This window comes from Dunckerocampus dactyliophorus, chromosome 5 (assembly GCF_027744805.1).
Source record: "Dunckerocampus dactyliophorus isolate RoL2022-P2 chromosome 5, RoL_Ddac_1.1, whole genome shotgun sequence".
In the NCBI taxonomy this organism is placed as follows: Eukaryota; Metazoa; Chordata; class Actinopteri; order Syngnathiformes; family Syngnathidae; genus Dunckerocampus; species Dunckerocampus dactyliophorus.
Window position 1 is genome coordinate 16,312,500 of NC_072823.1, and position 19,866 is coordinate 16,332,365.

Here is a 19,866-nt window from a genome sequence, read left to right on the forward strand (position 1 = left end):
CTGAATTCAAACAAAAATCCTGAGCATAGAATATGACAAAAATATTTTGCTGTATAGCAAAGTCAAAAACAGCTCTCATGCAAAATATAGATTTCTGTACCAGTGGCTCTCATACAAGAATAATGCTTGCAGACTTCAGTATATTACGAATAACCACGAAAAATAGGCTGCCCTTATTCACAAATAATACAAAAAATACAAATGAATAGGCCACAAGAAATCAACATGCCTCTGCAACATTATTGAACACCTCAGCCATACTCGCACCCGTATGGCTCTCATTCATTCCTCTCGTTTGTAGCACACGAGACGCTAGCTTCCGGTCATCAGTAACGAAGTGCGCTGTTACGGTGACATAAGAACGCCTTTTCCGAGTTGGGTGGAAAATTTGAATTTAATTTGAACTAGGGATGCGATTTTTGACAAAAATCAGCCGATGCTGATCGGTGGCCAATCAATCGGCGCATCCCTAGTTTAAACGCTTCATTGAGCACCTCGAACCTTGTTATATGATGCCTTGCTGCTACTACATTGTGGATGAAACTATACCCCACATGCATAAAAAAAGTAAATGAGTGACTTTTTCCTCATACATACAGTACTGATGCAGACCATTGTTCTCTGTTTGAGTAATATCACTTATCAAGCCTTTTCTATAATTCCACACTACAAAATAAATAATAAAAGTATATATGATTCATTTTGATATCAGATCAATATTGGTTTTGGACGATATTTGAGGCTGCAATATCGGTATCGTATCCGATGTGAAAAAGTTGTATCAGGACACCCCTAGTGGAAGTAATGAAATATCCATCTGTGTCAACTTACCGGTGCTACAATCTTGCCTGTTTGTCCAACTTGCATATCATTAGGGACATAGCCAGCATCTACTGCAGCTCGAGAGGCACCAACTACACAACAACACATGTACGAGTTTAAAAAGGTGCATTCAAACCTAAAATAAATGAAACAGAAAGAGGTTTCTCACCTGCAGCATTCATTTTGTCTGCAAGGTCATAGAGCAGTTTGAAGTTCTCGCCACTCTTTAAGCCTCTTCCTGGAAGAGTTGAGTAAAAATGAATAAATTGGACAATGTTGTGAGAGAAACACAAAGAAATAAATGACTTGTTTACACTGTGATATAACAGTGGCCGTGTAAGTCAAATGTCCCACCTCCAGACACGACGACTTTTGCACTGGTCAACTCTGGACGGTCACTCTTGGTCAGGTTCTGTTCCACCCACTCCGAAACTCCCACAGCAGAGTTAGCAGCCACTTCAAGTCAGAGGAACACCAGAGATAAAACACTGGCCACAACATTAGGTACACCTGCACTGAGCTTCTATACTGTTACTATAAATGGAACAATACGTTCACGGCTGTGGTTGCAGTGCACTACATCATAGTGACGAGCTTCTGCTATTTAGCCTGCCCTATGCATCTAAATAAGGCGACACACCTCTTGTACCTCTTGCATATGGTAAACAGTACCTATTAAGGACGACAAACGCCGATCCTTTACCGTTTTCTGTTGCAGCACTTCCTCCCTCTGTTGAGGCCGCCTCAAAGGATGTTCCTCTGATGGTGAACACCTTGACTGGCTCATTGCACTTCACGGTGCTGAGAGCGTTTCCTGTTTACACCAAACATCAGTAGTCATAGGAATGAAAATGGGAAATCATGTTTAAAAGTTACCAGCATAGATAGCTCTGACAAAGGTGTCTGGGGACTTGATCTCAACAATATCAGAGATTGGAGCCACATCTAACTTGGCGGCCACTCTTGGCAGCAGGTTCTGCGGAACAAAATGCGGTTCAGGTGAAGAAGTGTGCACAGTTTATATACAGGAGAGAGAAGATGCAGTGGAATGTGCCCCAGAGGTCATACGATTTGGAATTGACTTATTTTTACACTTGCACGGCAGTTAAACATGTTAGAGTGTTACTTAAAATATGCTTCTAGTTAAAAAAGGTTTTATTATGGCAACTGTTTGCCCCCGAAACACATTATCCACCCATGTTCTTATTTTCAATGTTATTTTTGCAATTGACTGAGATGATATGTTTTAATAAACATATTTTCTTGCAGTTCAAAGCCTTGTAAATGGATGGAAAAGTAAGAATTGTGTGTTGTGCTCTGTTGTCACAGCGTTACCTTTCCAAAAGCAGATGCACCAGCACAGATGTGAGTGAAGCTGAACTGCTTTTGCGTTGCCAAGATGAGTGGCGTCAACTCCTCTGCACAAGACAAGACAGCATGTAAATAAGTACATGTCCAAAATGTAATATCAACAGATGGCTGTTGACACGTTGTTAGCTTCTATATACCTGGAAGAGCCCCTTTGTAAGAATCGTTCTGAACCACCAAAACTTTCTTCACACCGTTGACTTTACTGATTTCCTCCACAACCTAAAAAAGGACAATTACAGTTCAGTGTCTAGTTCAAGTGTAAGCAAGCTGTTCTAATAGAGGTGATAATAGCTCTACAGTCCAATTAAAAAGGACATAACTTCCCACACCTTTGCACAATTTGTTCCTGCAACCAGACAAGATACTTCTCCACCAAGTTTACTAGCAGCAGTAATGGCATTCAAAGTAATTGGCGTCAACTTGTCGTTGTTGTGCTCTGCGACCACCAAGGTGCTCTGAAACCTTTGCAGGACAACACCCTGTAGGAGAAAAAAAAAAACAGCTCTTGAAGATTGTTTAAGTGTACCTAATGTTATGGTCGCTGCGTGTACAAGAGACACACACAGCCTCGTTGAAACTATACAAACGTTAAACACATCCATGAGGAATAAAAACGCATAATATTGCAAATGATGTAGTATATAAACGACCAATCCAAGGGCATGTATTTGTGAAACACAATGTGCTTCAGTCACCTTCAAGATAACACCAGCTCCATCTGGACTGAGCTAGACATTACTAGCCGACAACAGAGTCCACTCAGTTACACGATGTTGACTATTAAATGCAACGGTATGCGTTCATATATTTGTGGTTATTATACGTGATTTAAGGTTTCATGTGGCATTATATAAATTACAATTAAGGTTAATAACGCCAGTCTGCTTTAATAATTTGAATGTTTACAACTCCGAAGTTTCATAACCACTGAGCGAGCTATGCTAACTCTGCTTAGCATTAGCAAGGGAAACTGAGCATTGTTGCAAAAAGTACTGTATGGATACCATATGTTATTATCTTGCACTTTAACATATTAAAGGTCAGCCAACTCTGTTACACAGACTTGTTAACGGCGACTTTTGAAGAAATTAGCCTGCACTGCTAGCACTTGCTGCAAGAAAACACGTTTGCTAGCTGGCGTTTACAATGTTACTCAGCTGACGCTAAACTAAAAAATATCTAAACATCTTGTTAAGCCAAGCTCATACCAAGCGTGCCACGTTGGTTTTAGTAAAAACTCTGTTCATGGTGGAGCCCTCGGTGTGGATGCGCTACAATGCTGCAGTGACAGGGAAGTCTGTGGCAAAGGTCAGTTTGCGTCATCGATGTAGTTCTCGCGAGATATAAACATTACCGCGAGAACTATCAATGTGTAATAAGACATGTAACACTTGAAAACATGCAAGAATAAATCAGAATATAGTAGAACTATTATGAGTTAGTCACAATCACATCGTTTTTAACAACTAGTATGGGTTTAAAGCATAACTTGTGTTTCATTGAACTACAAACTAGTTCGTATCTATCAGCTTTCGTTCATAAAAACACAGAATACTATATTTATTACACTAATTTGAATTCTATTGTGTATATAAATTTAAAAAAATAATCAAGTATGTATCTTTTATTTGCAGAAAAACCGAAAATAATAGTGTACTTAAAATAATAGTGGCATTTATTAAAAGTTATGATTGACACTTTCCAAAGAAATATTAACTTAAGGCATTGTGTATTATTGTTGTTGCAGTTGTGTATAATACCGAGCGCTGTTCGTAATATTTTGGATGCCATAGCAGAATTAGATGGGTAAGGTAGCAGTCGTAGTATAATTCACACAAACGTTCATAAGAAATTATAGATCTTGGGGTTGTATTTTTATAGCTTGCAATACAATTCTGATAATATTCGACCATATTATTAACTTAACAGTTCCATTCTAACAAAAATAATTCTTTTTTTATGTAGATATATAGATATATGTAACAAGTGAATTTCCCTGATGTGGGATTAATAAAGTACTATACATACATACATACCTGTACATACATGCAATATACAGATATACTGTATATACCATATACAGTATGTAGATACCATAGATACCATATATATCCTCCAGTAGGGGGCGCTGTAGAGCGGCAAAAAAATGTAAGTTAGAAACATTCCTACAAAAAATGCTCTCAGGCCACAAACAATGTTATATTTTTGTAAAACACATTTAAAGTGATGTAATAAAATATTTCAATATCATCTATAAAAATTAAAAAACACTTTCCACCTTTTAGACACATTTTTGACTGCTTTGGATGGATTTTGTTTCTAATATGAGAAAAACGTGAATGCAACAATATGTTTGGAATATATGGAATAGAATGAATAACAGCAAAGTCACGGTCAGACTTACAAGAACATAAAATAGTGATAAGATGCACATGCTGGCAAAAGCTAAGTTAGTTCCCATCATAACAGAGCATGGAGGTGTCGGGGGGTGGGGGGGGCTGATTACATGGTGGCACCCTCTGTGTGTGTGGGTGTGGGTGTATGTGGACCCAGAGAGGTCCAAGGTTTGCATACGTCACTGGTTGGGGTAAGCTTTGTTTTGTCCCCTCCTCTCACACAAGTTGAAGCATCCAGCCAGGGGACGAGACGCTCTCCTCCCTGCCTTTCTCCTGCATGGTGGATTTCCTGCTCGATGTCTCTTTCTTGGATGATATGGGGGATCATTCCAAAAGTAAGGCCTACATTTTATGATATTGTTTGTGCCTTGAATTTGCTGGCGTCTTTCTCTTTTGTCCTTAATTACGAATCTGTAGAAATGTTCAACTTGTTGTGTTCTGGCTAAAGTGATTCATGCAACACTTTATTCTGGCATTCTTCCACATGATTCAGAAGAATAATTCGGCAGCCTTCATTAAAAGAGCGCGCAGTGCATGGTATTAATGAATATATTCCCTTTCACACTCATGCAGAGAAATCAGGAATTGCAATGTGCGTGGGCTGTGGAAGTCAGATACACGACCAGTACATCATGAGGGTGTCCCCGGACCTGGAGTGGCATGCAGCCTGTCTCAAGTGTGCAGAGTGCAGTCAGTACCTCGACGAGACCTGCACTTGCTTCGTCCGGGACGGAAAGACTTACTGTAAAAGAGATTACACAAGGTAGGACGTGACGTCATATATGCATCTTCGTAAGTGATGACATTCTTATAAATAATACATTTCTTTGGCAAAACTTGGCCTGTTTTATGGCACTGGAAGACTGCGTAAAATGCGTAAAACCTAATGTAGTTTTTGTCTGTTCTGTTTTGGGGTTTTTTTTAGGTTATTTGGCATAAAATGTGCAAAATGCAACACGGGCTTCTGCAGCAGCGACCTGGTGATGAGAGCCAGGGAAAATGTGTATCACATGGAGTGTTTCCGGTGCTCCGTGTGCAGTCGACACCTCTTGCCCGGGGATGAGTTCACGGTGCGGGAAGACGAGCTGTTGTGTAGGGCCGATCATGCCTTGTTGCTGGATAGGAGCTCCGCAGGGAGTCCTCTCAGCCCGGGAAACCTCCACTCCAGACCTCTGCACATCTCAGGTACACATTATTATTATTATTATTATTATTACTATTATTATTATTATTAATCTGCACGATGTATGTATTTTTAATGCTTACTTAATTGTTGATGGGAAATTACATACAGTATTATATTTTTGCATTTTTTCTATAATTCTCACTGACAAGTGTAAATAAAATTTGTGTGTCTTTAATGCTTTTGCAACTTGGCTGTAACGTTGCTCCATGCATGTGAATTAACAGTAACTAAGCGCTCATATAAATAAAACTGAACTGCATTGGAAAAATATATATTTTATATTGGTGGATAAATATAACATATTGACACTATGTTCTGGGCTACCATGTCATTTCATTTTTTGGTCCCTCAGACCCAGTCTCAGTTCGGCATCCACCACATCACCGGAACCACATCCACAAGCAAACAGAGAAGACCACCCGGGTCCGGACGGTTCTCAACGAGAAGCAGCTCCACACACTACGGACGTGCTACAACGCCAACCCGAGGCCCGACGCTCTGATGAAGGAGCAGCTGGTGGAGATGACCGGCCTCAGCCCCAGGGTGATCCGGGTCTGGTTCCAGAACAAACGCTGCAAAGACAAGAAGAAGTCCATTCTGATGAAGCAGCTGCAGCAGCAGCAACACAACGACAAGACTGTGAGTTGAAAATAAGTTTTAATTAAAAAAAAAGTTATTTCAAACACTGCACGTTATACTTTAAAACACTTGCAAATGGACAAATTCCAATTTAACGACATGGCGCCTTCATTTCTCTTCTGTTTCAACTCGATATTGACCTGGCAAATATTGAATTAAATATTCATTTATATATTATTTAAACAGCAATTATCATCATATACAGAATGATCTTCGCAGTATTTGATTGATGTCACAATTTCAACTCAAATTTAACAGATAAAACATAGAAGAATATTTTTAAAAGTTACAACAGTATTATAATCATGTACAATATATTCCAGTATGACTCCGATCTTTACAGTGATTACATCCATTTTGGCTCCCTTATAATTGACCTCGTGCATTTCCACGTATATACTAATTGCTCTGTGGCCTGAAATTGCATGTTTTTTTGTCGTATAGAACCTCCAGGGCCTCACAGGGACACCTTTAGTTGCCGGTAGTCCCATCCGACACGACACCACCGTGCAGGGCAACCCGGTGGAGGTGCAAACCTACCAACCACCCTGGAAGAGCCTGAGCGACTTTGCCCTGCAGAGTGACCTTGACCAGCCTGTCTTCCAACAATTGGTAAGAATCAATATAAGATAGTAATGCAAAGCAATTTGCACAGGCTAAGGAGAGCCAAGAAATGCATGAAAAATGATCTAGTTTTTCAAAAATAATATTACTCAATGTTGAATGACGCCGTTAGATAATTATTATTATAATTATTAATATGGTTGTAGTTTGCAGGGCTGCATCATACTCAGAGCTTTTTTAATGTTTCCCCTCTCATGTATGGTAGCCAAAATATTAGAAACCCCTCTGTACAGGAGTACACCACTACAAAAAACAACCACAATAATAAACATATTCCAAATATACATGTTTCTAATATTTTGTCCCTCCACTGTATAGCCAATCTATTAGAAACACCGTCCAGTGTGATGCAGTGCAATTATAATAACGCATATAATAGACATACTATAGCTTTCTGGCAGTGTCAATCAAATTATGTTTAAATTGGAGGTGATTAGATGAGCAGGTGTACGTAATGATAGGCACAATTATTACACTAAATATAAGAGGGTTGCGAGATGATATGGATAAAATAATGTAACATTCATATATATTTTGTGTCCTTTATCAAATCCACTGCCCAAATACTTGTGAACCTTACTGAGCTGTAACTTATGTTCATTTGTACAGCGATAGGAGACCCCGGAAGTGATTGAAATTTGGAGTTTGAAATTACACTAAAGGGGAAAATAATGTATATAATTCTTGCAAAATAAAATACACTTTTTAAATTGTAATGTTACATGATTTCACCTTCATCAAGCCCAAGCCCTCTTATTTTTAGTGTCACAATCATGCACAATCAAATGATATTCAATTTCAAAATAATGTCTTCATATTTCTTTAACGTGTTATTATTGTGATTGCATATAAAGAACTGCATTGCATCATACTACGAGTTGCTTGTAATATTTTGGATGTCCTGTTTGACTATAGTTTGAAAATATTCTATTTTTTTTTTTTTACTATTATTGTGGTTGGAGTTTGCAGCGGTACAACTGCGCTGCATCACACACATACAGGTTTCTAATCGTCTGACTGCACCCTACTTAGGTACATGAGAGAAAATATAGGGAAAATATGTAGATATGCATTGATTTATTTTACCGTTCAACACCACCGCATTTGATTTGGAAGTAAATTCAAGTGGAAACTTTAAGAGGTTTCACGAAACTATGGTATTTAAAATGAAGGACTGACACATTTTATGCAAATTATCTGCATTGCAGGTACCCTAACAGTATAATTTGAAATATAACATATAATTTTAATGATTTCCATTGGCTTCATTGACTGCAAATGATTAAAAATGGTTACACTGCCATCCAGTCAAAAGTTGTCCAAACTTGAATAATTGCAGATCAGACATGTTGACATCTTTTTGAAATGATTCACTTCAAAAATGTTAACGAATGTATCAACTTTTATATTATTTATGTGGAGAAAAACTTCCTTTATATTCCCTTTAGATGTCTTTTTCGGAGTCGGGCTCTTTGGGGAACTCTTCCGCCAGTGACGTCACTTCTCTATCGTCGCAGTTACCGGACACACCAAACAGCATGGTTCCCAGTCCAGTGGACACGTGATGAGGTCACATGGCGCCAAATAATAATTCTCAGAGCAATCAACTTCGATGATGATGGTGGATTTACACTACGGAGGAAGAATACTGAGCGATTCCTACTTTTTTTTTTGCTCTTCAGTGGACACTGTGAGGATTCGAATACGAGGACGCTAAACCATCTTCAAATGGAAGAAGGCAACGCTGCGTGGATGTGCATGACGTTATTATCGACTCTTAACTGTACGCAAGACACAAGACCCTGGAACATAACTTATTACTGCTATTATATTATTATTTATTATAAGGGCACACACGCCAACCTTACCAATAAAATGACGGCTCTAGAATCCATTAATAAATGCATGGAAAGTGGTCCTTTTATCAAGTAAAGACCCAACAAAAGGGAACATGACGTGTGCGCCTGAATAATCAACGTAATTAAAAAAGAGGTTGTTACATGTTTAGACAAAACAAGTTCAAGTATATATTAAATGTATATTATTTATAAAATATGTGGCTACGTGTTTAATGAGACAAACATTTTTTCAAGTTTAATTATATTATATATTAAATGTAATTATACATGTCTACAAGTCTAGACATATAGGAGAGGCAAAAAGCAGTGGCTTATCGGATCTGGCATCACCTAAGTGCCAAGGCCGCACACACACACGTTATGGGGTGTATGTGCGCATGTGTGCGAAGGCGCACTCCGTGCCTCCAGCGGGTGCATCCTGGCGTGTCTTGAGTTTATTTTCCTTCCAGTAGGAATGCTGGACGGCAAATAGCCGCGGGACAAAGAGGGAGCAAGCGGGTCAAGCCGGACCTGACACACGACACCTCAACAATTTGTTAGGGAGGATCCGCTTTTTATCAGTGGAGGAAATGGTGACTCATTGAAGGACCGGAGCCTGTTAAGCTCATTTTAGCATTACATGTGCCGCCTGCAACACATTGTACACTTAATGTAAGGACAGGGCTCATAACTAAAAGTAGCTATACATTTTTCATTCAGGCTGGAACTTGAGAGATGTCAAAAAAGAGAAATTAAAGTATTTTCAAATCAATGAGTTTAAGACATACTACTATGTATTTAAATAGAACACAACATTGTGGTATTTAAATTCAAAATAAATCTAAAACAAAATAAAACCTAATGGCAAATATATATTAATGGTACAAAAAAGTGACCAATGCTGGCAAGAACAAAAAACCTTTATTATGTACTGTACATTTATATGGACAGAAAATGCACTAACAAATATTTTAGTGTGTATGTTAACTGTAACTTGTAATATGATCAACTATCAATGTTTTACCATCTTGAGAAAGAAATGATGAGTATGGCAGCTAGAAAAACACGAGTGACCAATACAAATTACATAATAAATTAACATTTCCAGAACAGAAACAACCGTCTCGTTGCGCTCTAATATACAAACTCAGTCTTTTGTGCAAATTGCTCATACACTGCTTTCCCGGCAGGTGCACAAACCTGGAATAAGGCTTTAACATTATAACATTTTTGAATGGATTAAGAGTTTAATACAGCAAACAATGTCAAGCCAATTTTTATTAAGGTGCCATCACTCGTCCTGCTTCTTGAGGAAAAACTGCAGAGCGGAGTCCCACTGGTCCCTAGGGAAGCGGTTGGGCAGCTCGCAGTAATCCAGCTGCTGGAGCGCTGCAAGGGAGATGGAAGATACAGTATACTACACTGTGTGTGTGCATTCAGGAGACATGTACAGCTTCACCTGACTAAACCTGAGTGTACCACGTTTACATGCAATTAAACACTGTTGGAAGAATTAGAATGATAAAACCCAAGTATGTCAAATACGTAAAAATGTGAAAATAATAATGACAACACATAATTATTAAAAATAAATAGAACTAATAATACATATTGAATACAAATAGAAAATAGAATAAAAATCAATTAGAAAAATGACAGACTTACTGCTTTGCTTTGTTTTAGTGTCAGAAACTTTCTCATTTGCAGCGCAATCCTATAAATGAAAGCAAATAATAGAAGTTAATAGTATGTTGTGCATAAAGCAAGGTCCATAAAGACATTTTAGGGTTTAGGGTTTAGAGTGTTGTGCGGAAGAACCCAATCAAAGTGAGCCAGGGTCTCTCAGGTCCAACATGAGTGACCTCTCATCTGATAAATGTCCCAACAGTGTTATTGCTGTAAAAAAAAAAAAAAGGGGTCAGATTTTTACTTCCTTTGCCGTGTAGACTTAACAGTCTGGTGTCCCAATACTTTTGGTGTATTCCCAGCACCAGGGATTCCCTCTTGAGGAAGGAATGCTCCTGGGGGTTAAGCTCAACAATGAGGGCAGCCAGCGGGGGCAAGACGACATGCATTATGACTTTGTTTGAAAGAAATGACAATAGCTTGTCTCCCTGTCAATGGAGGCTAATCGCTGTGCAAACAGCGCTGCTTGGCCGAGTTGTTGTCAGAGGAAGATAAAGGAGACTAGATGTTTACTCGGGGTTGAAGCAGTGGCAGTCAAGGAAGCCATTCGTCTTTGTAAAAAAAAAAAGAAAAAAAAAAGCAAACCTGCCTGTTACACATTGACCAGAGCTCATGTGAGCTGTTGTAAATCAGCCAGGATGCAGACCCTCTCATTTATTTGCTTTATGGTGTTTGGATTGGTGTTCAAGGTTATGAGTTGTTTTCTACCTGGATGAAGGTGGCCAGCAGCACGCAACTCATCTCTTGCTGCAGGATGACCTTGTTGGGAGCGTTGTTGTAGCATGCCGAGATGAGCGAGGGGAAGAGCACGCGGATGAGGCGTGGGTGGCTAAAATACTGGAATGGCAACTGACACAGTTTCTGCAGCACACTGGGCTGACGTCCAGACTGCACTATCACCTGGAACACACACATACACACATAGGAGGGTGCCCCGGTCAACACTGCTGCAACTTGTAAATCACCAATCTGCCACTAAAACAACATGCAAACAGTCATTAGGGGGAGATGTGAAGGTGGGCTTCAGTCTCCCACTTGCACAATTACAGGTTATAAAACACAAACATGACAAGGTTTGCTCTTCCTTTGCAAGAACTCATGAGAGCACGAGAAGGGGAAATGTGATGTCCTCAAACTTCACCTTTGTACACAGGTTGACCCCACAGAGCAATCTCTGAGAGGGAGGGAGCTCGATAGAGGGCCACTTGAAGAAATGACCAGTCAATTAATTCAACGTTCCCCTCCGCTGACATCCTGCTTTCCATCACGGCCTTTCATCTTGTCCAGTGGCATTAAAACCACATCTACCGTGTACAGTCATGTGGCCAATTTATGGCTAAAAACCACATTTCCCATGATGCTTGGAGTGCAGCTTCAGGAAGTAGTGACATGGACGAGTGAAGCGGAAGCTAGTATCACGTTTTAAAGTCTTATGTAGCGATCTCTGACACATCTTAAATTTGATCAAGTGTAGAATTACTACAGCTTCTCTTCTGTTTGGACTACTCGACCGCCAACTGTCCTCTATCACCAACGAGATTTGAAAGGCTGGACTACTGCGTGATATAGAGCTTTAGCTCAAGCTAAATGGCTAATAGCTCGAGACAAAAGTGACGCAAAGAGCAACAACGAGAGAGAGAGAGAGACTGACAAAGTGTGTGACAAAGGAATTATGAGACGGTTCAACTGCGATGCTGAAGACAACTTTTAATGGTTTTAGTTCCCAGGAGGAGGAGGAGGACGACCACGAATTACTTTTCTGGTAGGCTACTGTTTAACTAGCCATGTTACGGGCACTGTTCTGTTTATTTAATCAAAAGTTTAAACAATTCTTTCTGTGCACTAAATATCCGGTGTTACAACGTGGAAACCTGTGGCTTGTAGACAGGTGCGGCTTATATATGTAAAAAATCTTTTTTCTCTTTAAATTTAGTGGGTGCGGCTTACAGACTGGTGTGCTATAGTCTGGAAATTATGGTAAAAGTAATCTAAAACGCTAGTCTAAATTCAAAAAACGGTGAAAACGTTCATTTTGTTTTTTGGTTTGGATGCCAACATGTTTGGAGGCCAAACACGCAACAAAACCGGTTTACAGAGGGTATGTTTTTGATAACAGTGATGTTTTTGCCTGTTAGTTTAAGTAACAATGTTTTCCGAGCCTTAAAAATGCCTAAATCAGTGGCTCTCAATTATTTTCTGTCATGAAATTTAGCACGCACATGGCAATGTATTGAGGCCGGCAAAATTATGAAGTTCATTTTTATTTGTGTGATTAATTATTTAATTTAGAATCGTCCCAGGCCTAGTGGCCACAAGACAGTTTGTTTTCTGAAAGAGAAATCTTGTCATGTTTTAATTTTGCAAGATCTTGTGACACCCCTATGTATTTATATCTATTTCCTGTTATTATGTCTACTATATTGGGTAATACGAGTGTAAAGGTGCCTATAGGGGTGTTAAAAACTGTATTTTGAAAGTCGTAAACAGGTTTTCTATGCTCTAAATATTCTATTTATAAATAAGGAATCCCACTTCACAGAAATTCACTTATCACAGGGGTCATGGAATCAATTAACCATGATAAACGAGGGATTACTGTGTAGTCCTCCGTGCCTCTCATGTCCCCTCAACACCTCACCGTGCCCACCCAATGTGTCCCACCCCAGCATTTGAAAAATCCTGCCCTGAACAGGTCAGTGTTGATGTAAGTTATCAAAAACAGTTACTGTTTTTCTCATCCCTCCAAACTGGTCAAGGCTCTACACTGAGCCTCGGTTTGGGAGCGGTGTTCAGTAAGTGTTCTCAATTGTTTTTTTTGGTAGTTGGTTTGTGGAGGAGCATCGTTGTAGAGCGCACGGAAAGTCCCATGAGATAATAAAATTGACTTGTCTTTACAAAGTGACATGGCCAAGGACTGGACTGGCAAATGACAGTGTTTTACTTGTTTTTGTGGGTCAGTAGATGTTGGTGGTCAGTAGGGTAAATCCAGGCCGGAGGAACAAAATGCAGTGCCAATTTACAGGTAGGGGGCAATCAAAAGCAGCGGGCGTCATGGGGCCATAAATTCCCTCAGGTTTACAAGATTCTAAAAATACTCTTATAAAAATACTCAAATACTCTTCTCCTTTGATAGTGCGCTCCCAGTTTGAGTTGAGGCATAAACAAAGCGATAATTCATCACTTTTATCAGCTCAAGGTGAAGCTTCTCAGGGCCTGTCCTCTGCGGATGCATTCAAAGAGACACAGAACAGCCTTTTTCTTATCGCCGCTTGTTTACAGAAGCCCCCCCGCACCAAGACGGTGTAATAACTTAGATGTGACAAACAAGTGTTCATGTCCAACATGACAGTTGATACTTCATTTTATACCACAGTTGTAGTAGTAAACTTGGGAGGAGTCTTGTTTATATCAAAAGGTACGGTTCCACCGGACAGGACTGTTTGGAACAATAACCACTCAACAGATGATGGCATCATAGCCACCCTGTCATTTTATGTCAATTAAGGAAAACAACAAACACGGAGGACATTCATCAGTTTGTCCTTTTTTCTACTTTTATTAGCAGACGAGTTTTGTTTGAGAGAAGATAGAGTATGTTTGGGTCCAGTGCCACCTTTTTGGTATCATCCTGCTATGGAAAGGTGCCAAAGAGTGGTAGGATTCAATTTATCCTTATTATTTTTTGGGACCCTTCAACATTTTTGAAAAAGGAAATGCATGTTATTCAATGGAAACAGGGCAGGAAAGTGCCCCAGGAGCACACATGGAACTACAAGAAGCCAAACAAGTTCTGGAGCTCAATTGTGCGTCTCATTGCTCAAATTCATCCACTAATGGAAATGAAAAAACCTTAAGGTGTTTTCAGAAGCGGCACTGCTTATTTTCAAAGTGTGTAGCTTTGGCCTAGTTGTGCTACTTTTCACTCATTCCTAAATTGCATATTGGAATGCCGCCCAAACACAAACTGGCAGCAACATTAGAAAGTCCAGTCCAGCTCAACAGCTAAAGCATAAGATTCATGCTTGATACTCAATGTTCCTAAAGGTTCTATATGTCGCAATTTATTTTCAGTTTTCTTCCGTGAAAATTTTGAGTTTGAATCATGCATGCAGTCCTATGAAAAGGGTATGAGTTTTGCTTTTATTCTTAAATGCAAGGAGTAGCCTCAACAAGGGATGTCTAGAGAAGAACAACATGAGAAGAGCATACACTGGAAGTTATGCGACACAAGCATACTTGCTTTCAAAAGCAAAACTTAACTTGTTCAAAGTTAAGGCAGTGTAACTTCTTTTTACACTTGTCAGGCCCATTTCCAATATGAAACACTTTCACATTATGCTTTTTTCATTTCCCAATGAATTAATGTTTGTTTTTACGTCTTAATATTAACAGTGCTTAACTTATTCTTACACTTACATGGCAGTTAAAAGTCATAGGATGGTGATTTCTATTTCCAAGAAGGTTAAACTGTCTTATAAATGGCACTGGTCCAGTATAATAATATAAAATAAAGTGTTGACAAAGAATGACCTAAAACAACACATGGAGAAATAAAAGGAACCAATCAACTTTCAACACCCCCGTCGCCTGAACTGGCTTCCACTTAGGAACTAATCTGTGGTGATATATTCCCCAATTGAGTCCAAGAGTGAAGCCTGACATCATAAAAACAGAACCTAGCCATCTGGCCCGCACGGACGGCTGAGCATGGAAAAACAAAACGTCTTGGTGCTTCTGTTTTTTCTTAAGCTGCAAGACCTGGCGTTTTCAAACACTGCTGCATTTTATGACGCTTCCATGACATAACTTCCTCACTGTCCACAATGACAACAAAGTGTGTGTTAAAGTTAATGTTCTGGAACACAAATAAACCAGCGGGGGAAAAATAGTGTGGAAGCGGAAACTGTACAAAGTTGTACTTGTATAATGCAGATGTACCTAATGTTGAGGCCAGCGAGTGTACATCTTAAAAAGCAGTGCTTTTTGTTTCTCACTGCAATCTAATTAGCAATGTACCTCTATAAGGTTACAAAAAAAGGAAGAGACAATCCTCGTTCAAGCCTAACGGCTTCACAGGAACCAGGGCCGTATATGTAATGTATAGTGTAATACTGATAAGACGACAACAAACAAAGCCAAGTTGGCCAAATAACTGTTTACAACTGTTTATCTAGACACGTGCCGGCGGCTATGTAAACTGCCTTGGGACAAGTGTATTCCACCAACACAGACGTAGACACTTCAACTTGACTTAAGGGTAATTGTCAGCCGTCTAAGAACATCCCATAGATGCGTGTATTTATTCAATAAAGTAAATAACTGTTATTTATCACAAGAAGCTGATCCCGTCCTCCCATCCCAGATTTCCCTGCTGATAATCCCACTGTGTAATGATGCTGATGACACTGTTAAAGACACATGCAACCTCCGCTCTCAAAAGGTTGGCAAGAATAAAACTGTCCTAGGCTTCACTTTAAGTCGAGTTGGACCAGCATTCACTCTTGAAGCCGAGTGTAAATCACAGACAGAGCTAACAATCAGGTGTTCTCCTGCCAGTCATCGGAGAGAGAGTCTGTCTGCTTTTGGCTGCCTCTGTTTACTCTGCCGGGTGATACAGAGTGTAACATTCCCTGCCGTTGGCTCCCTACGGTCTGCACAAACTGCACTTACCCCTGCTACCAGCGAGGGTTTGCTTGTCTAGGCAGTAATGGGCCGCTGAAGGGAGTGTTTCAACATCAGGTTAGCAGGAATTACAGACTTAAAGCTCTTGCTCGGGCCTGGAGGGCAGAGGAAACGCCCTCTGAGAGAATGGGAAGAAGAGGGATGACCCCTGCAGATAAGGCTCGGCTTGGGAGATGTGTGGGATGTTGCTCACGAGATACTTGCTAGGATTTACAAAAGACTCTTGGCAGCATCGGAAGGCGGGGAGATACAGCCAGTGTAGGGTAAACAATGTCATCTTATTCATGAATCCTACAAATGCTACCTGAAATTAACCCTTTGTGTTGGCTTACGTGTGTGGTCATTTTCCACATGCACTTGGAAAAATGGGTGTTTTCTTAAGATTGACATACAAAACAAGCATGTGGGTTAACATGTCAACAGCTTCCAATTACAGTTCCGCCACTTCAAAGATTCCACAGATCATCACAGTAGATGATTCACAAATGAATCACTGCATTTCAAGACAAGGTGATTACAAGTGCATTTCTCTGTATAGGACAAGAGGAAGTGGAGTTGCATGTCAGGTACCTAATAAGTTGTTTTTGTCCTGCTTTACTGTGCAAAGATCTGCACAGACCCACCTTACAATGAAACATATGGCTACACGGCTAAGTGGCCCCCACCAGGAAGGCAAAGCGCACAAGCGTACATATGTTGCTCGTCCATTGTTTTTTTGTGTGACAAAGTGAATTATTCATGCCTCTTGAGCAGGGTTTGGGTTGGGCGGGGGGATGCATCAGGACGTATGCTTCAAAGTTTTGCTTTTTATGAGCAGCTTTATTTCTAGAGAACACACATAAACAAAAGCTAGTGTGCTGACAGTGAATCAGCAGTGACGGCAACCGCGTCGGCCTGGGGTCGGGTTGCTTTTTTGCTGTGCCAGTACTTACATTAGCTGGACAAAAGCTCAAGCTGCTCTGAATATTGTACGTCATCCATCCTCAATAGATGCATTCCCACGACCGGACCAAAGCGATGGGAAATCTAAGGATTCCAATATGATTTACCAATAATTCTAATGAGTTTTTATGTCTCATAACTTTCCTACAGAGAGCATGCAGGTCGTCTTTTAACAAATTTGCTCTAAATTAGCAACATTTTTTTTTCTGTGCCAAATAGTGTCACGCACGGCTGCAATGTTAACGCCTTTCTGCGCACACAGAGACAATTCATCTGTCTCTTAACTTAATCATCGCCTCTCATTCAATTATTCAATATGAAATGCAAATTGGCTCCCCAATGACTGACAAATGCTGATTCAGTGCATCACAATAATTGAAATGGATAGAGTCACATTAAAGCCTAAGTGTTTTACAGTGGCAGCGGACCGCTTTAATTCAAAGTGAAAAATCTGGCCAATTAGAATCAGTAATCAGCCAATAAATTGCTAAGAGGTCAGAGGTTATAGGCTGCTGTCTGTGGAAGTGGGGTGTAACATAATCAGAGAGCAGCCAACTGTAGCTGATCAGGGCCTCAGTAGAAGGGCCACACATGACAGCGAATTACGCAGCAAGGTCTGCTCATACACATCACTTCCGTATTGCCTAGGGATGCCCGATATGCCGATATTGTCCAACTCTCAATTTCTGATTCCGATATCAACCGATACCGATATAAGTAACATTACATATCTTTTTCTTGAGTAACATTGTTGTGAAGTAACAATACTCTTCTATTAGTTGTTTCGTTGGCGACTCCACCCATGTCTGAGTAGATAATTCATCTATTACATATTTTATATAAGAATATATTTGTGTTTCTTGTGCCTTGATTTGTTATTTAATTTATTTTTAGTTAAGGGGATATTTTTTAAAATACATAAAAATGCTGATTATTATTGACTTATAACTTCCATGTTCCTATTTTATATTCTTCTTTTATTACATTAAAACAACTATATATGTTGTTACCATATATATATATATATATATATATATATATATATACATACACATATATATATATATATACACACACACACACACATATACTGTATATATACACATATATACACATACACACATATATACCTGTAGTAGTTTTACTGAGTAGTTTTAATACAGTAGTATAATATAATAGTTTTATTTAATATAGTAGTTTAATATAGTATATAGTAGTCATATATAAATATATATATAGTAGTTTTAATGTAACAAAAATAAGAATATAAAATAAGACCATAAAAGGTATCAATTAAAATAATAATCAGCAAATTCATGTAGTTAATACTGTGCCGCTCACAAGTGCTCGATAGCTGTTGTAATGTGAATTAATACCTTCACCCTATAGAGGGGGGAAATCAAAGACACCCCAAAAATTATAGTGAAAAAATGATGCAGCACACTGGTCCATTTGGCTAAAATGTCATTGTAGCAACTCAAAATGATTCTCTATAGTTTGTGTGGCCCCCACGTGTTTGTACGCATGCCCGACAACGTCGGGGCATGCTCCTAATGAGACTACGGATGGTGTCCTGGGGGATCTCCTCCCAGATCTGGACCAGGGCATCACTGCGGTACCTGGACGCATGGAGGAGATTCCAGGAAACAGGTAGTTACTCCAGGAGAGCTGGACAGGGCCATAGAATGCCCTCAACCCTCAACAGGATCGGTATCGGCACCTTTGTGCAAGGAGGAACAGGATGAGCACTGCCAGAGCCCTACAAAATGACCTCCAGCAGGCCACTGGTGTGAATGTTTCTGACCAAACAATCAGAAACAGACTCCATGAGGGTGGCCTGAGGGCCCGACGTCCTGTAGTGGGCCCTGTGCTCACTGCCCAGCACCGTAGAGCTCGATTGGCATTTGCCATAGACCACCAGAATTGGCAACTACACCACTGGTGCCCTGTGCTCTTCACTGATGAGAGCAAGTTCAATCTGAGCACATGCGACAGACGTGAAAGGGTCTGGAGATGCCGTGGAGAACGTTATGCTGCCTGCAACATCATTCAGCATGACTGGTTTGGTGGTGGGTCAGTGATGGTCTGGGAAGGCATATCCCTGGAAGGACACACAGACCTCTACAGGTTAGATAATGGCACCCGGACTGCTATTAGGTACCGGGATAAAATCCTTGGATCCATTGTCAGAACCTAGGCTGGTGCAGTGAGACCTGGGTTCCTCCTGGTCCACGACAATGCCCGACCTCATGTGACTAGTGTATGCAGGTAGTTCCTGGAGGATGAAGGAATTGATACCATTGACTGGCCCCCACGTTCACCTGACCTAAACCCAATAGAACACCTCTGGGACATTATGTTTAGGTCCATCTGGCGCCTCCAGGTTGCTCCTCAGACTGTCTAGGAGCTCATTGATGCCCTGGTCCAGATCTGGGAGGAGATCCCCCAGACACCATCCGTAGTCTCACTAGGAGCATGCCCCGACGTTGTCAGGCATGCGTACAAGCACGTGGGGGCCACACAAACTATTGAGAATCATTTTGAGTTGCTACAATGACATTTTAGCAAAATGGACCAGTGTGCTGCATCATTTTTTCACTTTCATTTTTGGGGTGTCTTTGATTTCTCCCCTCTATAGGGTGATCATTTTCATTTCTATCAAATGATGTGGCATCATTTT

General features: G+C 40.1%; 3 protein-coding genes across 8 annotated transcripts in view; 1 reads left to right on the forward strand and 2 right to left on the reverse strand.

Annotated features, from left to right (window-relative positions):
* etfa (electron transfer flavoprotein subunit alpha) overlaps positions 1 to 3,525 on the reverse strand; it is a 6,400-nt gene extending 2,875 nt beyond the window's left edge. The window contains exons 1-9 of the mRNA XM_054777177.1: positions 3,402 to 3,525; positions 2,523 to 2,672; positions 2,331 to 2,412; positions 2,158 to 2,240; positions 1,699 to 1,798; positions 1,526 to 1,636; positions 1,177 to 1,278; positions 992 to 1,060; positions 832 to 914 (exon numbers count right to left, since the gene is read on the reverse strand). Of these exons, the coding sequence (XP_054633152.1) occupies positions 832 to 914; positions 992 to 1,060; positions 1,177 to 1,278; positions 1,526 to 1,636; positions 1,699 to 1,798; positions 2,158 to 2,240; positions 2,331 to 2,412; positions 2,523 to 2,672; positions 3,402 to 3,440 (819 nt within the window). The 5' untranslated portion in view covers positions 3,441 to 3,525. The remainder of the gene's footprint in view (positions 1 to 831; positions 915 to 991; positions 1,061 to 1,176; positions 1,279 to 1,525; positions 1,637 to 1,698; positions 1,799 to 2,157; positions 2,241 to 2,330; positions 2,413 to 2,522; positions 2,673 to 3,401) is intronic.
* A 1,297-nt stretch (positions 3,526 to 4,822) lies between these two features.
* On the forward strand, positions 4,823 to 8,883 carry isl2a (ISL LIM homeobox 2a). Its single transcript, XM_054777178.1, has 6 exons — positions 4,823 to 4,924; positions 5,163 to 5,352; positions 5,515 to 5,774; positions 6,128 to 6,414; positions 6,859 to 7,026; positions 8,487 to 8,883. The coding sequence occupies exons 1-6, from the start codon at positions 4,867 to 4,869 to the stop codon at positions 8,601 to 8,603; spliced, it is 1,080 nt and encodes a 359-aa protein (XP_054633153.1). The 5' UTR covers positions 4,823 to 4,866; the 3' UTR covers positions 8,604 to 8,883.
* An 894-nt stretch (positions 8,884 to 9,777) lies between these two features.
* The window catches only part of scaper (S-phase cyclin A-associated protein in the ER), a 71,062-nt gene continuing 60,973 nt past the window's right edge, over positions 9,778 to 19,866 (reverse strand). For 4 of the 6 annotated variants that reach the window (XM_054776534.1, XM_054776533.1, XM_054776535.1 and 1 more), the window contains 3 exons: positions 11,271 to 11,462; positions 10,542 to 10,590; positions 9,778 to 10,265 (listed from right to left, as the gene is read on the reverse strand). In XM_054776534.1, the coding sequence (XP_054632509.1) occupies positions 10,168 to 10,265; positions 10,542 to 10,590; positions 11,271 to 11,462 (339 nt within the window). In that variant the 3' untranslated portion in view covers positions 9,778 to 10,167. Of the gene's footprint in view, positions 10,266 to 10,541; positions 10,773 to 11,270; positions 11,463 to 19,866 lie in introns of those variants that run through there. The other 2 variants (XR_008570430.1, XR_008570431.1) reach the window with 2 other exon arrangements.